This window comes from Panthera tigris, chromosome E1 (assembly GCF_018350195.1).
Source record: "Panthera tigris isolate Pti1 chromosome E1, P.tigris_Pti1_mat1.1, whole genome shotgun sequence".
Classification (NCBI taxonomy): Eukaryota; Metazoa; Chordata; class Mammalia; order Carnivora; family Felidae; genus Panthera; species Panthera tigris.
In genome coordinates, this window is record NC_056673.1 from 18017786 (window position 1) to 18034096 (window position 16311).

The 16311-nt window shown below is 57.4% G+C and overlaps 1 protein-coding gene across 1 annotated transcript; it reads right to left on the bottom strand.

Annotated features, from left to right (window-relative positions):
• Positions 1-1354: 1354 nt before the first annotated feature.
• On the bottom strand, positions 1355-14936 carry FOXN1 (forkhead box N1). Its single transcript, XM_007076048.2, has 8 exons — positions 14814-14936; positions 14001-14459; positions 11574-11684; positions 9664-9794; positions 8831-8927; positions 5191-5398; positions 4498-4989; positions 1355-2894 (listed from the first exon to the last, which is right to left on the bottom strand). The coding sequence occupies exons 1-8, from the start codon at positions 14934-14936 to the stop codon at positions 2575-2577; spliced, it is 1941 nt and encodes a 646-aa protein (XP_007076110.1). The 3' UTR covers positions 1355-2574.
• Between the last annotated feature and the right edge of the window lie 1375 nt (positions 14937-16311).

The window sequence follows — 16311 nt, forward strand, 5'->3', positions numbered from 1 at the left end:
GAAATACTACATTTGAGGTAGAGATGAATGAAAATGAAGGTATAATTTCTTCATCCAATTTGATAAGCCCATGAATTCTAACCAGTTTTAGAACCTGTATGTTTAGCACCCCCTCTCCCCCCCGGGCAAAAAAAAAAGGTTAACTCCCGGCAAACGGGGGCGCTTCCAGACCCTACATCCACTCAGCTCAAATGAGTGAACGGTTCGTGCGAGGTGACCAGCAGGGGGCAGCATATGAATGGGAGTGCGCTGCTCAGCTCAGAGTGGCTACAGCCCAGGTTTAAAAGAAGGGCCAATCTGGTTCCAAACAAAACCAAACACAAGACCCCAGATCCTGTTTGCCACCTGCCTTACTCGGGTGGTTCCCAGCTCACTAGTAGGTGTGCTAAAGGGGCCCATGGGACAAAGGTCTGAGTACCTCTGGAGATGTCCTCTGCTTACCACCTAGGATGGAAGTGTAGCGTAGGGGGCTTCACCCCTTTCCTTCACAGCCAGGGCTGGGCTGGGGCAGGTGCACTGGCTGGCCATGCCTCCCCACACTCGGCACCCTATCCTTGCCGTCCTGGACACAGGCTTAGAGCCTCTTAGGGAGGGTGTCGCTGTGGGGTGGGGCTCTATTATGGTGTCTCAACAGAGCTGTCCTCTGGGGCAAGCAAGTGGTGCTGCCTGGCTCCTGGAAGAACTTTCCAAGCCTTGAGGTTCATGTATGTGCTTTTGTCTCCCACACCTATCCTGTCCCTGTTCAGGCAGAGCGTGGGGCTTCCTCTTAGGCTGTCCTTTGGTGACGGCAGCCCACCAAGGTGGCACCTGGGAGGAGAGTCTGAAGTGCGACTGAGGGGGCCCCTTACCCTCCAGAGATCACCGTCCAGGGCCAGCAGTGTGAATAGAACCAGACTGTGCTCCATTCATGTCACCTGTGGAACCCAGAGCTCCAGCCAGGGAAAGATGGCGGCAGGAAGGCACAGGCTGGATGGGGAAGTGACCCCTTCTTGTGTGAGGAGATGGGAGCGTTCGAGGAGGGAAGCGGTCGCAGTAGGACGGGGTGTAGGGGGAGGGAATCCTCTTCCTCCTTGTGGGCAGGTCAGCTGCTTCCTTGCATCCTTTTGACAGTTCTCCTTAGAAGAGGCCCCACTGTCCTGCCCTCTCATCCTCCCCAGGCTGATCAGGAAGACCTCCTAGATGTCTCACTGTTTAGATTTGGAAACTTGACAGCAAAGAACGAGAGTCAGGGTGACAACACAAACCCAGGGCATCGACAATTAGTGAGGCCTGGCCTTTCTGTCCAGGGAGGGGAAATCCAGAAATGAAGCCTCGGGAGCCAAGACTACAAGGCATTTGCTTTATTGTTCCAGGTCAGGGGATAATGACAGGCCATCGAGGGATGTGGTTGTGCCTAACTGAGCCCAGGAAAACCTCTGGGGGTTCTTGTCACCCCCAGGCCTCCAGGGTAGGCAGAAGCTCCCACTTGGTGAGGGTTGGGCTCTCCGGTAGGGCATGGCGGGCGGCCTGGACACACTCCCCTAGCTCCAGGGACATCCTGGGTCTGCCAAGCAGTCAGAGAGAGGGGAGCGTGGGTGCTCACTCCCCACCCTGCCAGCCTGCATCAGGCTTCCCTTCCCTGAAAGGAAGAGACTGCCCGGGACGGTTGGAAGTAATTAGTAAGTTAGGACCTAAACTACATGAATTTCTTACAGAGAAGGGGTGAGATTGTAGTGATCTGGAGGGGCCCTTCCTGCACCCAGGGCTGGGAAGAGAGGACACTTTTAAGTTTCCAAGGGCAAGGACTTTTCCAAACACTTTGTGTCAGAATTGGGCTCAGTTTGGTCCTGGGGTGGACGCTGCCCCTCCTGTGTGTCCTTCTGGGGGAGGTCGGACAGAGTGTTTACTGAGGATGGGCAGAGCCTGGCAGAGTGGGGGTTGCTACTCAGCCAGTGGGGGACCCACAGACAACTTGGGGAGAGGCCCCATCCCTACTCCTCCTTGATAGGCTGCTGGGATGAAGTTGGGAGAATAAATACAGGGGGCTTCTGGGAGAGAACACGCTAGGAGGGGCCACGCCTGCAGAAAATGTGGACATCAGAATAGGGCTTCAGGGTGGTCTTGGGCCTGGCATGAGGACCCTGAGCCCTCAGCTCTCAGCTGCCCCAGGAATGGAGCAGCCAGGCTCTCAGTGGTATAATTCTGATTCCTCTGGGTAGAAGGTATATGGGTGGGTGTATGTCTGAAAGACTCTGGTGTGTGTGTGTGTGTGTGTGTGTGGTGCACATTAACGCAGAAGCGCTTAAGTGGGGATGAGTGTGAGCTAAGGAGAGTGTTTTTGGTTTTTTTGTTTTTTTTCCCAGACACTGGGTCTTCAGGGACCCTGAGTGAGGAGCTGGCTCGCTCAGGTGGCAGAAATGTGTGAGGGGCAGCATCGTGGGTGGTGTCTTCTTCACCCCCCGGCTGCCAGCTAACAAACAGTTGGCTTAGTGGCACAGGGGACAGGGATGGTTTTCCTTCCTTGACCTTTAAGGTGAGCCCGACGTGGGCGGCCAGCTGGGACTTCCAGGCCACATAAAGGCTTCTGGGTGTGGCTCACGCGAGGGCCATGGGCTTGGAGCTGGGACTGAGGTACACAGAGGGGCCAGCGGGGGCCGTGGGGGGTGTGGGCTCCAGCTCCATGAAGGCCGAGTAGAGGGTGGTGAGGTGCAGGTCACCCAAAGCCCCGGAGCCTCCACCGCCTGGTGGTGCCACGTCGCCACTCCCACTGCCTGTCTCTGCCAGACAGGGCCCAGGTGGGAAGCAATGGGGTGGTGGCGGAGGTGGTGGCATTGAAGATGATGTCGGGGACGAGGTCACCAGTACCAAGGGATCAAGGGCCAAGCTGTCATCCTTCAGCTGTTCCCACAGGTTTCCTAGGCGGTGGAGAGAACAGGTGTCACTGGGAGGTGCAAAGGAGCCCTGTCTGTCCCCTTGACCCCATGGCTCTCACATGCTAAAGAGAACAGGATTGGGGTAACCTTGGCTGGGGAGCAGCCCCTTGGCACTCGCTGTGTGACCCCAGGCAGTTGCCGGAACTCTCAGATTCCTCTGCTGTAGCCTAAATGATCTCTGGGGCTCTGTGTTTTGGAGGTCAGGGGAGGGAGAGTGGAGGACTCAAGGACTTGAGAGCTGCCTATTGGAAGGGCTGATACCTAACGCTGCACACTCTGGAGCGAGCCTGCAGAGGGAGCCCCTGGAACTCTTCCCCCTGGCTCCTGCCCAAGCTCCCGAGGAAGGTGGTTACACAGCCAAGGCTAAGGATCTTCCAACAATGCACTGCAGGACCTGATGAGGTGGCTGGGCTCGGCTCTCTGGGCCTCCTCCCCTGCAGGCCCAAGGGAGAGGAGCAGAGCCGGGAACACTGACTCTGGGGAGGAGACAATGCTGCCCCCCACCTCCTCTTTGTGGTGTGTGCCCTGCGTGCGTCACGGCAGGCCAGGGCCTGGCCTGGGTATCGGGGCTGCGGGGATGGAGGAAGGCAGCCGGACTAAACCCTGGACTGAACTTGGCTGCTTGGGTTCCAATCCTAACTCTCCTTCTTTCTAGCTAAGTGACCTTCAGTAAGTTACGTAACCTCAGCGTGCTTTTGTGAAATGGGTTTAACGGTCGCTCCTGCTTTAAAGGCCCAAATGACAGAGCACATGTAAAGCAACTCACACGATGCCTGATTGTTACTAGGGGCTCAGATGCGTGTCTATGGGAGCCCACATGTCTACGGCTTCCTCTGAGACTCCCACTTCTGGACAGGGCTGAGGATCTAGCTGTACGTTTCTAATGAGCTTCCCAAGACCTGGGCTGTCTCCCCACAGGACTGGGAGCTCTGCGAGGGCCAGCTGTCTCCACCTGCTTGTGGATGCCCCCTACCCCGGTGCGCCCAGAAGGTCTGAGGCCTGGGTCAGCACCCTCCTCCAAATGTCCTGTGGCCGGGACCAGGGCCTGGGCATGCACTGAAGTTTAGATTAGAACGGTTGGGCTTGGCCGCGAGCAGAGGTGGAGCAGGCAAGGTGGAATGGAATAGACAGAACCTCTCCGCAGACTCCTGTCCCCAAAGCTCTCCGGGACTGGCCTCGTTCTGAGGCCTTACATTCTTCCTGGGGGGAGAGCTCTTTCCTCCTTCTGTATTAAAAGATGAACTCTGAGAAAATGCAACCGCTTCTGGGGAATGTTCCGACTGTCATCTGCTCACCGTCAATGTGGAATGGAACTTGGGCTCTTCCCCACCTACCCAGAGCTGAGGGTGGCTTGATGACGGGGTCAGTCGGAACATGTTCAGGGGCACCAGGAGGAGGGAGGTGGAGGCAAGGACCTTCCTCTTTGCCCCTTGGCATCCCTCGCCAGCTCGAGACTTGTCTGCTTCAACTGACCAGAAGCCTGGCAGCTCCGGGCTGCAGCCTGGAGACTTGGAGGGGATGGGCAGTGCTGCCGGACGCACCTCTCCAGTCCTGTCCCACCTTCCCTTTCCCACCCCCGGCTCACCCTGGAAGTCAAAGTCGGTGAGAGAGGGGTTGATGGCATCCAGGTCAGTGCCAAGGTCTCCGTCTGGCAGCAGGGTGTCATGCATGGTCCTGGCCGGGGAAGGCTCAGCCAGCAGCTTGGCGCTGTGACTGGGTGGGGTGTTGGCAGGCAGAGGCGAGTCCTGGGGGGTGCCTGGCTGGGCCCGCAGCTCAAGGTGGCCATCTGGCTGTGGGAACAATGGCTGCGGAGGTCCAGGAGGGGCCAGGCCCGGTGAGAGGTGCGAATATGTCTGCCCGTAGCAGGAGGGCACGTGTCCTCCAAGTAGGTCCTGCAGGGGGTTCTTGCCAGGAATGGGGCCTGGGGCTGGGTGGATTGAATGCAGTGGCTGGGAGAGCCCAACTGGAGGTGCCAGGGGCCGGATGGGGCCTGAGCCTGCCAGCCCGGGGGGTGGGCAGCCCAGCAGTGGGGGGCCCAGCTTCTCCCTCTTCTCTCCAATGAGGCTGTCCAGCTCTTCTAAAAAGACCCAAGAGAGAGGGACATCATGAGACCTCCCTTTCCCCACAATCCCTCCCCAGCCTTGGAACCGCTCGGGCCCTCCCCTTCCTAACAGGTTCTCTTTGCTCAACCTATTTAGCCTCCCTCCCTCCCTCTCTGTCTGCTAGTGGGTATGCCAGGCCCTCCCCCACTCCCTTGCATTGCCCATTGGCCTCCCACCTGGCTTGGCCATGCTCTTGCGGACAGCAATAGGGTCTTTCCTCTTCCACTTCTGTAGCTCTTCCTGCATCTTGTCGATTTTGGCCGGATTGAGGGCCCACAGGCAGCCCTTGCGAGAGGAACTTCCTGATTTGTTCTCCACCTTCTCAAAGCACTTGTTGAGAGACAGGTTGTGGCGAACAGAATTCTTCCAGCCGTCGGGCGCCGTCTGCCGGAGCGGAGCAAGACAAGAATTCAGGCCGGGGTCAAGTCGCCAGGGCGGGGTCTGGGCTCCGGGAAACTCTTCCTGCTCCCTCTGGGCACAGAACTGCCACCTGTGGATCTGGATCTTGGCGTCCTCCTCGGCGCCCAGCCCATGCTTGGCACCCCCTTCAGTGGTGGGCAGGAATCTTGACTGCAAACTATTTTCGCTTAAAATCTGCCTTTATCCCGCTCCCACCTCTGGCGACCCTTCAGAGGATTCTTGAAGTGATTCATAAAGGGAGGGTGCGTTCCCTATCTGGAGTTGGGGCCTCGGGCCCACGCTGGGACCCCTCTGTGGACGGGGAACTCACTTGAATGCCAGTTTTGGAATTAGGTCTTGGATGCCAGTTTTGGAATTAGGAGGAAGCTATGGAATGTTCCTTTCCTGGGTCTGCCTCATCCCTGCTGGGGCAAACTCAGAAGCAAAGAAAGAGGGGTGCGTTGCACACATGTGGCCTGAATATCTGGGTTTTGGTGACGGAGGGAGAGAGGGAGAGATTGGCTATGCATACGCGCACGCGAGTGTCCCTGAATATGTCTCCCCGGTGTGAGCCTTCTCTTGGGTTGGTGGGCCGCGAGTTCCCTTGAGCGTAAGGATGTGTGTGTGAGAAAGTCTCTCTGGGTGTGTGGGGGTACCCATGATTGCATGCGTGTGTGGGTGTGAGTATTCACATGAGTGTGCCCGGGGGGGGGGGCGTGCCCTGGTGGGGAGGCCAGCCCTCAGGTGGAGAGTGGGGGGGCTCGTGCCAACAGAATAAACACCCATTAGGAGGCCCGGTCATGCCACCAGTGCGGTAATTGTGCTCAGGGAGGGTTGTAAAAACCATTAGGCTGACTCAGTTGGGTGAGAGGCGGTGGCGGGGGTGCCAGTGGGCACCCCCATCCTCCCCACCTCCAGCTCTGTTCCAGCCTCTGTGACGGTCCCGGGCCCAGCAGGGGCCAACTATGGGCAGGACATCTGCTCCAGCCAGCGGGGCCCCTATGCCCTTAGTCCCTGGTCCCTTTTCCCTTTCAGCTTGCAGTTTCTGGTTAATGAGGGGCGGCCACTCCCTCCTCCCCAGCTCACTTGCCCCAGGGAGCAGCCAGGCTGAATCACGCCCAGCAGAACTGGGTCCTGATGCCAGCGTCACGGCAAGTTGCTGGCAGGAGCTGCGGGAGCCTTTGTCAGGGGCAGCTGGCCTGGGACAGGGGGCTGGTTGAGATGACCCCCAAGGCTCCCAGGGTCATAAGGGAGGATTCTGGAGCCACCAGACCAGCCAGCTGGGGATTTGCCTTCAACTCCCACGATGGTCCCTACTAAGAGTCGAGGTTGTGTCACCCGATGGGCAGAGTTAATGGGCACTGGGCCCTTTTATGGGCCCATAAATCTGTGACTTTGGGATGCCAGGACAGCCCCCACCCCAGCCACTTCCTGTTTGGAAGAGGGATGGTCAGCACTAGCAATTATGTCCAGTGGATGGACACTTCCCCGGTCCCACATCCCTGACTCATGGGGTTACAGGACACCCACCTCAGCTGCCTTGGGCATGAGTGCTATGCACCCCAGGGTCTACCTTGTTCTTGCCCAGAAACATGACCTTCAAATGGAGAGTGAGAGATAAAGGGGGCAGAGGATCTTTGAACTAATTCCTTGGGCAGGTCAGAGGGGATCCGTCAGAGTTGGAAGGAATGTATGTGCCAACTGGTCCAACCTGACCATTTTACAGATTGGGAAACTGAGGTCCAGGGAAGAAAGGGCCTGGCCCTAGATCACACAGGAGGCAGTGACAGAGCTGACTCCAGCCCTGTCCCCTCATTAAGGGCCCTGCCCAGGTCACCCTATAGGGCTGGCTTCACCACCGGGGCCCGTCCCAGCCTCACAGATGCTTTCTCTCTGAAGTCAAATGTAAACTCGGGAGTGAGGGGGTGATGCAACTGGCTAAGAACAACAACTAGAACCAAAAACAAAAAAAAAAAAAGCTGTTAGACCTCTTCACTCTTCAGCCCCATAAAACAGGGATTACACAGCTCCCAGGAAAAATAATTAAGCCAGGAAGATGAGATGCAGGGAGGGGCTGGGGGCCAGGCTGGGAGTTGGCAGGGAGGAATGGCTGAGAGGAACAGGGCAGGGCCCTCAATTCCCTCTCTCTAGCCCGGCCCCTGGAAGCCCTAGAGAAGGCCCTCCAGATCTACAGGGATTAGGAAGAGTTTGGTCTCCAGACTGATTGGGATACAGGGGCAGCCCTAGATACTGGCTTTGATGCTTCTCAAATCCCAGAGACAACTCTCCCCGCTCTTCCTTTCTCTCCCAGAATCTCTGGCAGATGACCACACTTTGCCATTCCCGGCCAGACCACTCTGGCCATCTTGCCCGCTCATTTGATGGCAAGGCAGCAAGTATAAACTTGTCTGAATATCAGCTTCTAATTATCCCCAGGCAGGACCATTGGGAAGCCAGTGAAGCCAGGGATCACCTACTGGCAGGTGGAGATGAGCTCTGGACCCGGGCCTCAGCTCCTGCCTGCTGTCCAGTTAGCGGACGGGACTGTATCCCCCAGGATGTAGACCTTGGAGAAGGCATTCCTCACACACAAACTCTGATCTCCCCTGCACCCACCCTGGAAGAAGAGGTCTATGGTGGAGGGTCTGGGGGCGGGGGTGGGGTGGGGTGGGCAGATGTGTGAAACCAAACAGCTGGAGGCAACAACGGCTCCCCCTGCTGTGTGACATTGAGCAGGTGGATCACCCTTTCTGATGTGTTTGCCCCTCTGGAGAGAAGGACGTCTGTCCTGCCTCTACGGAGGGAGTCTGGTAGAGCCCTCAGAAGCCCCTTGAGTGGGTGACAGGAACTAGATACTGTACAGGTAAGCCACCCAGTTCCCTGGAACTCTCGAAGACCGTGAAGCCCACACCCCGCTTTCTGGCAGAACTGTAGCTGAGCCTGCCGCCCACAGAGGCAGATCTTAATCTCTCCCTGGAAGGCAATGGGTCCTGTGGTCCCAGCATCCCATGACACCTTGGCTGGCTAGCTCTTACCCAAATTCCTTTAGCCCTACAGTAGCCTGGGGGCAGGGGTGGGGAAAGGCTCTCATTTCTTCCCAAGGTGTCTCTCCCCACTTGGGGTAGGTGGATGTTTCTGGAAGCCTGTCAGGACGGACAGGTCCACTTTCCAGCAGCCTAAGGACTGACTCCAGCCTGCTGTGTAACCTTCTGTGAGTGGCTTGAGCCTCTGCTCCTTACACGGAAGTCTGACCTTTTGACATGGAGACAAGGGGAAGTGTGGAGGAAGTGGGGCAAACCCTCTCCTGGCTTTCGTTCTAACCCTTGTTCCACCTTCCAACGGAAGCCTCTGGCTCCAGAGAGGCCTGGCCTGCCCAGGACCTGGGGATGGCGGGAATGGGGTGGATCTTGGGCTCACCTTGAAGTAAGGAAAGTGCTCCGTCATGAAATTGTAGATCTCGCTGACAGGAAGGCTCCCAGTTTTACTGTTCTTAAGGGCCATGAAGATGAGGATGCTGAAGGCAGAGAAAGCCTTGAGTTTGAACTTGGGAGCAGGCTGGGAGTCTCCCCATCACCACCCCACCTGCCCCGGCAAGAGTGGTTGAGGGAGGAACCTGCCGCAGATTTAGGTGAGAGGCTCTATGAGGTTGAAAAGAGAAAGGATGAGGACACTTCCGCTGAAGCCAGGAATTACGGCTATACGAGGGTCTTGTGGAATCTTGAGAGCCCTGGGTTGTAATCCTGGCTTGGCCATTCACTAGCTATGTGACCTTGGGTGAGTGCCTTAACCTCTCTGAGCCTCAGTTTCCTCAGCTTTGAAGTAAAAAAAAGTAATAGCTACCTCAGAGTTGTGACGATTAAGGATGATGCCTAGAACATAGAAGGCACTCATTAAATGGAAGCTGTCATTACCAGTCAGCCCTCAGCCAATCGCACACTGAATGTTGGATAGTAAGGGAGGGAACTGAGGTTCCTTGAGCCCCTGCCCCTGCAATGTGCCAGGCATATTCTCTCACTTAATCCTTCCAAAGGCCTGAATATTGCTGTTCCCCCCCCCCTTTTTTTAAACAGATGAATAAACAGGCTCAGAGAGGTCAAATAGCTTGCCTGAGGTTTCACATCCTCTAGAAACCCGCGGGGTATGACTTCCCTCCTCTGGCATCACCTTCTACCTTGAGGATTCCATGCCTCAGCTTCTCCACTCTTCCTCTCACCTACTCCCTTCCATCACAGGGGTGCTGGGAAACATACCTGTAGGAGTAGATGGGTTTTGGGAAGAGAGGCTGGTGCCCGTCGGTGCCGGCCTGGGGTGCGATCCGCTGGTATGGATAGTGTGAGGAGCCCAGGTATGGTATGGGGTAGCTGCCGCCACCTGGTGAGTACTGTAGAGGTCAAAGGGGGCAGAATGGTTGCCATGGTAACCAGTCTTTCCCAAGGTGGGGATGATCCCCTCCCCGCCCCATTCATATACATCCAGAGAGGGAGCTGAAGCCAGACTCTTCTCTCCCTGGTCATGGGCTCCAATAGCAGAACGATCTGAGGGGGCTGGCCAAGGGTGTGGACATCTGAGGGGCTCTGAGGTGATCCACGTTCCCAAATTCGGGGTCTCAGAGCCCTCAAAGCTCCCCCCCCCCCCACCTCCTGGCTTCCTTCCTCTCCTGCCATCTAGGTGCTCTGGTTGCCATGGTGATGGGAGAGCAGCCTGGCGGGGCTAGAGAGTTTGAGGGCCTCCAGGCCTCCCCTGGAATTTCCCGGAACGGCTGGGCCGGAAGCAGGGTGTCCAGCCTGGGCGTTCGTCTGCTGGGCACTGCCACCTTTTATGAGTTTCAGTGGCTCTTTGAAAGGGCAGGTCATGGTGGTGGGCCGGTGGGGGTAGGAGGTGGTTTTACGGCAAAGGGAGTGGCTGCGGTGCCAGGGGTGGCGTTTTATGGGGGCCATGGGGGTGGGAGACTCTGACTCCCCCATCTGCTCCAGGCTGAAGTGCTCTTTCCAGGTCACCCGAGAGACACTTAGTGCCTGAGTCACCCTCTCTGCAGGCTCCATAAAGGCCTGGGTGCGGCCATCTTGTTGGAGGGGGGTGCGGAATGCAGAAAGCATCAAAGCAAGGCTGGGCATGGTGAGGCCATTTAAGGTCTGGCAGCCCCTGAACCCTGCTGTGGCTCAGTCCTTGATGGTCCAGGCTGCCTCAGGGACACCCCCTACCCGGGGCCAGACCTTGAGCCTCAGGATGGCTTTAGCCTCTCCAGCTAGGCTCCTCATGGCAGCGAGGGTGACCCCTCATGTGCTCCCTCGGCTTCCCTCCGGCTCTTTCTTTCCCCCCACAAAGCAAGCAGTCTGACCACCTCCCCACTCCCCCCCACGTGCCTGCCTCCCTGGCTTGGCCAAGATCAGGGCCAAAGCCAAAGAGCTGGGAGTAGAACCTGCTCCACAGGCAGGGCCTGTCTCAGTGCCAGGCTGCAGGTGGATGGAGCTGGGGCGCTGGGCAGTCACTTGCTCCGTCTTGCCCAGCGACTCCTGGGAGCTGCCTGGCTGCTCTGGGGCTCTTTTCTACCTCTTTTTAAAAGCCTGCATCCCATGCCAACGTGGGACAAGTACTTGGCATCCTATACAGGTCCAAATCGCGGAGGCTGGGCAGTGGGGTGGGGAAGGGGGGGAAAGGACCAAAGATGAGGGGGTCTTGGAGCCCTCCAGGTGGGAAGGCCGCCTAACTCCATACCCGGTCCCACCCTATTGAGGTGAAAGGGAAGTTTGGAGCCAAGGTTACATAGCGAGACAGTGGCTGACCCAGACGGGAGCCCATTGTTTTCTTTCTGCTCCGTCTTGTGTGTCACCCCACATAACCCTTTTCTCTCTGCCCCTGTCTTTGGCCCTCCTCCTCCCTCCCTTTTTGGTTCACATCTGGGCCCTGTCCCACGATAGGCCCCATTCGCTTTTCAGAGACTCTCAGAGGAACCCCACCTACTCCTAGAGAAGGGCAATGGCTTCCTTCCTTCCCCATGAACCCCTGTCCCCCCAGCCCCGGTGGCCTGGCCCGAGGTCCAGGGTCCTGCTGCCTCCACCTGCCCATCCAGGTGTGCACACCCACAACACACGCCTGCACACCTCACACCACATAATATCCTGAGGCCCCAGGGAAGCATGCCCACGTGTCCCTGACCCACCTGGTGGAAGGGGGGCTGGGAGGGACAGTACATGTGCTGCAAGGGGGGCTGGTAACAGTACATCCCAGGACCAGTCTCCAAAGCTGAGGGCTTGACCTTGACTTCTGATCCCTGCTGGAAGAAAAAACAGATGACCAGGCTGGGCCTTAGTTTTCTTCCTCCCGCTCTTCTGTGGCTTGAAACTTAACACAAATGCAACCTCTACTCTGCCTCCCCCAAAGCTTATTCCTAGAGAACAAAGAGAGGACAGAGAAGGTCAGGGGTTTTCCTGAGGGAGCTCAGCAAGTTAGTGGTGGAGCTGGGGCCGGAGTCGACGGCACTCCCCACCCCCCACCCCCCACCCCCCACCTCACTTCAGGTAAGAGGCAGAGGCTGGGCTGTCCAGAGGAGTTGGGTCACAGTGAAGGTGGGTAGGGTCAGAGACCTCCCTGGAATGGCACAAGGATGCAGTGTCTGAGTCCACTCATCAAGCCTGGTTTGGGGCCTGCTTGCGTTCAGAGCTGCCAGCCTCTCAGAGCGGGTCTGTGAAGGACATCTGGAAAAGGCCACTGCTCTAGGATTCCCATCGCAGAGCCATATTTAGGGGAGCACAGGAAGTGGCCGGACAGGTTGGTCGGGCTCATGACCCCAAGCTCTGTACTTCCTCCTCGGCAAAGCCTAAGGGAGCTCCAGCAGGCTCTTTGGAGGGGGCTAGTGAGTCCTCTCCGCTCTATCTTCTGGCCACTCTCAACTCAAAGCAGCTGGTCTGCTTGAGCCCCATGGCACGCTTTCAACCCCGACACAGGGAACCTGTCTTGAGCTGCTGCCAGTGGTGGTGGCCAGACTCTGGCTTCCCAGGGGCTGTGAGCTCCACAGGGAGCCCCCAGAGTCTAGCACAATCTCTACCCTGAGTAGGGCCAGAAAGGGTGCACAGCTAGTCCTGGAAGGCGAACCAGGCCAGGAGGAGGCGGACCACACTTCCTGGGTTATCAGGGGCCTTGGGAGCCAGCATCTGGGCCCAGAGGGTCAAATTCAACGGTTAGCTCTTTCTGGATGTGCCCTGGGGTTGCTGATGCAGAGATAGCCATAATCATAGAATCTCAGGCCTGGAAGGGCCAAGAGCACTGTGTCCAACCTCCTCATTTGGAAGATGATGGGGCTGAGCCCACTGAGGGGAAGTGATGTGTCCAAGGTCACCCAGTGAATCGACCAGCTAGCTGGTTCTCTGGGCCTGAGCTCCTCTCCACTGTGCAAGGAGTAAGGGAGTGGCCTCAAAGCAGCCTCACAGGCCAAGGGAAACCTTGGGCAAGTCACTTGGCCTCTATGGAACCTCAGTTTCTTCACCTACAAAATGAGGGTAGTGAGGAGTCTTTAGAGGGTTGTTGTGAGGATTAAATGGACCACTTGGAAGAAAAGATCTGGCACAGCAAGCAGGGGCTGGCATTGAGTGGACATTTGGGAGGCAGAAGCTAACATGATGGTGTCCTCACCACGAGTTGCTGTCGTGTTCAGTGGGCCTGAGGAAAAGCCATCAAAGGGCCCCAGAACCAAGGCTCTTGCCTTGGCCACAGCTGGTAGGTACCCAAGCCCTTCTCTATCTTCCAAGTCTAGGAATCAGGCTTTGTTGGGGGTGGCTTGGGGATGGAATGGGAGCCTGTTAGAAAGCAAGGGGTGAGGAGAGCTGGTGGGCATCTGGAGAAGGCACAACCCAGGCTGAGGCCACTCAGTGCTCACTATCTCAGGGGTCTCCAAACCTCCCTTTAGATTTCCTCTGCCCAAGGCAACAAGCCTATAAGGCAGGTCCTCGTAACCATACTTTTCAGACGAGGACCAGAGAGGTTAAGTGACTAGCCCAAGATCATACAGCTTGTGGGTATGGCTGTGAAAGGGATATGTTGGTTGACCTTCCAAGGTGCTTTCAAGGTATTTCTATGAATATACCCAGGCCCCATTGTGGGCAAAGAATGGGGCCAGGAAAGTCCTTTGAGGAGACTTAAGCCCTCTCTCAAGACTCTATGCTGATGCTAGAGAGGAGAACATTGTGCTCCGTGGCTTATCCCCAAACCCTTTCTCTTGACGTCTGGAATGTGTTTTCCTTCTCACATTTGCATATGGGCGGGTAGGTCTGGCTGGGGATTCTTGACACTTAGGCAAACAGAGAAGTCACACACTGGAATCCTGACTCAGGAGCCTCTGGGAAGCTGCCAGCTTCCTTAGCCTGATCTCCCCCACCTTGCCCTCTCCATGCCAGGCCAGGTCAGCATCCCCTCCCCAGCTGACCTGGAGGCCAGAATGAAGCCGAGACCCCAACTTTCTGAACTTGCCGCTTCCCTGGCATAAACTGACCCTGAGTGGAAAAGTCTGGAAAGGGAAGGCGGAGTTTGATCTCAGGGCTTCTGGGAACTAAGACAGGAGTAGGTGGGATGCCCAGCGGCCACTGGTACTCACCAGGACTTGGGGGCTGTGCTCCTGGCTGGGGTAGGGGAGTCCGTTGCACCAGGCCTCTGCCGAGAAGCCAGGCAGGAAGGCCTCAGCCTCCCCGACATCCACGGGGATCTCCTCGAAGGTCTCCAGTGCCCCCGGGGTCTTAAAGGAGTGTCCATCGAGGGCCAGGGCGGTCTGGGCCTCAGGGAAGACGTCTTCATGGAAATGCCGCTTGTATGGGTGGAAAGGCCCATGGCCGCCCTTGAGGAAGCGCCCAGGGCTGCTTGCTGGGCCCTCCTCAAAGCCGAAGCTGGGGAACTTGTCTGAGGGTGAGAGCCGGAAGGGGCCCGGGCCAGGGCCGGCTGGGCAGTGGACTTGCTCAGGGCCAGGTGATGCGACACTGGGACTCTGTGGGGGCAGTGAGGATGCCCTCTCTGGGGGGCCGTCGGGCACAAATGATGAGCAGCTGAAGCCGGCAAGCTTCTGGGGTGGACAGAGGGTAGAGAGCCTGTGAGTGGATGCTGGACCAGGACTCTGCCCTGTGCTAGGGTAAAGGGGTCTGTGGCTGAGCTCCAGGGGCTCCCAAACGATGGAGGAGACATAGCCTGCTTTTGGAAGCCCTCGTCTGTGAGGGTATGCTGCTCGTAGATATGAGGTGCCCTGAGTCAGATGGATATACAGCCTTGCCCCGGGAAAGCCCCAGATGGAAGGGAGAAGCAGAGGCCTCTATCGAACACTTCTGGATCTTGGAGTCACTGGGTACTCGTTCGCTGGTGGAAGGGACAAGGCAGACCCCGGGAGGGCTCTGGGGGTGGGGCCTAGTTGCCAGATACTCACGTTCTGTGAGGCAGGAGAGCCTGGAAGGCCCGGCGCCTGCATGAGGTCCCCCTGGGGCTCGCCCTCCAGTCTGGCGGGGCCGGGCAGCGTGGCGTCAGACTGCGGCGGGAGTAGCGACACCATCACCCGGTCCTGGCCTCGAAGAAAGCCGGCTGTGATGAGAGTGAGGACCAGGGTCCTGCGGTGACCGACCCCAAGTTCACCACCTCCACACCCACCCCCTCCCTGGGCTGGGACCCTGACTCCCACCAGACATCCGGTGAGACACAGACAGATAGGCGGATAAACAGACAAAGTGAGAGAACATCAGAGACAGAAAGAAGCAGATAAACGAGAGGCAGAGGAAGAAAGCACAGAGAGAAGACTGGTGGAGACGGAACAAAACACACCAGGTAGGAAACCCGCCACCCCTACAGTCCCAGCAAGGAGAGTTGGCTGCTCTGGGGCTCAGTGGCAGATGGAGACCCTGCCTCCGGCCCCCGTCTCCCCAGTGCGGGACTGGGCTAGGTGACCGTGACAAGCAGTCTCTGCTCAGTGGCTGAGCAAGCAGGTGGTCCTGAGAGAAGGGTCAAGCCCAGGTGGAAGGTGGGAGTGACCCTCACGCTGCAGGTGACCCAGCCCTCAGTAGAGGCTGGGCCTGTGGTGCCATTTCAGGGGCTGGCATGACCCTGAAAGTGTCAAGTCCCACCGGGGACTTGAGGTGACCCGGTTGCCTGGTGGCCCTGTGAGCCTGGCATGACGCCGGGCTGCAGCCACTGGCCCAATGTGCAGTGACGGGCCAGTGCTGTTTTCTCCTACCTCCTCCAAACTGCATCTCGTACCTGTGACCTTGTGCAGGCTACTGCCCCTCCCCCCCCCCTTTTTTTTTTAAACGTTTATTTATTTTTGAGACAGAGAGAGACAGAGCATGAATGGGGGAGGGGCAGAGAGAGGGAGACACAGAATCTGAAACAGGCTCCAGGCTCTGAGCTGTCAGCACAGAGCCCGACACGGGGCTCGAACTCACAGACCGTGAGATCATGACCTGAGCCGAAGTTGGCCGCTCAATCAACTGAGCCACACAGGCGCCCCCCTCCCCCCTTTTAAAATATTTTATTTTTAAATAATCTCTACACCCAGCGTGGGGCTCGAACTCACAGCTCTGAGATCAAGAGCCACATTCTCTACAGACTGAGCCAGCCAGGTGCCCCAGGCCACCGCCCTTTCTGAGCTTTGGTTTCACCATTTGAAAAACTAGGGGCTTGTACTGGATGATAGCGGAGGGCCCTTTCTGCTCAGACCTTCTAGAAGTGCTATAAGCACTTTGTCCCCGGCACAGCCCAAGAGTTTGAGAGGACTCAGCTCCAAGCCTTTCCTTGCTCGCTGTGTCAGGGAAGCTCTCTGAGCTTGAACCCCATCATTTACAAAACACGGAGAGAGGTAGGGCCTCCCGCATGGAGATGCTGTAGTAAATGAAATCACGCATAGGAAGAATTTAACACAGTGCCTACCATATTGT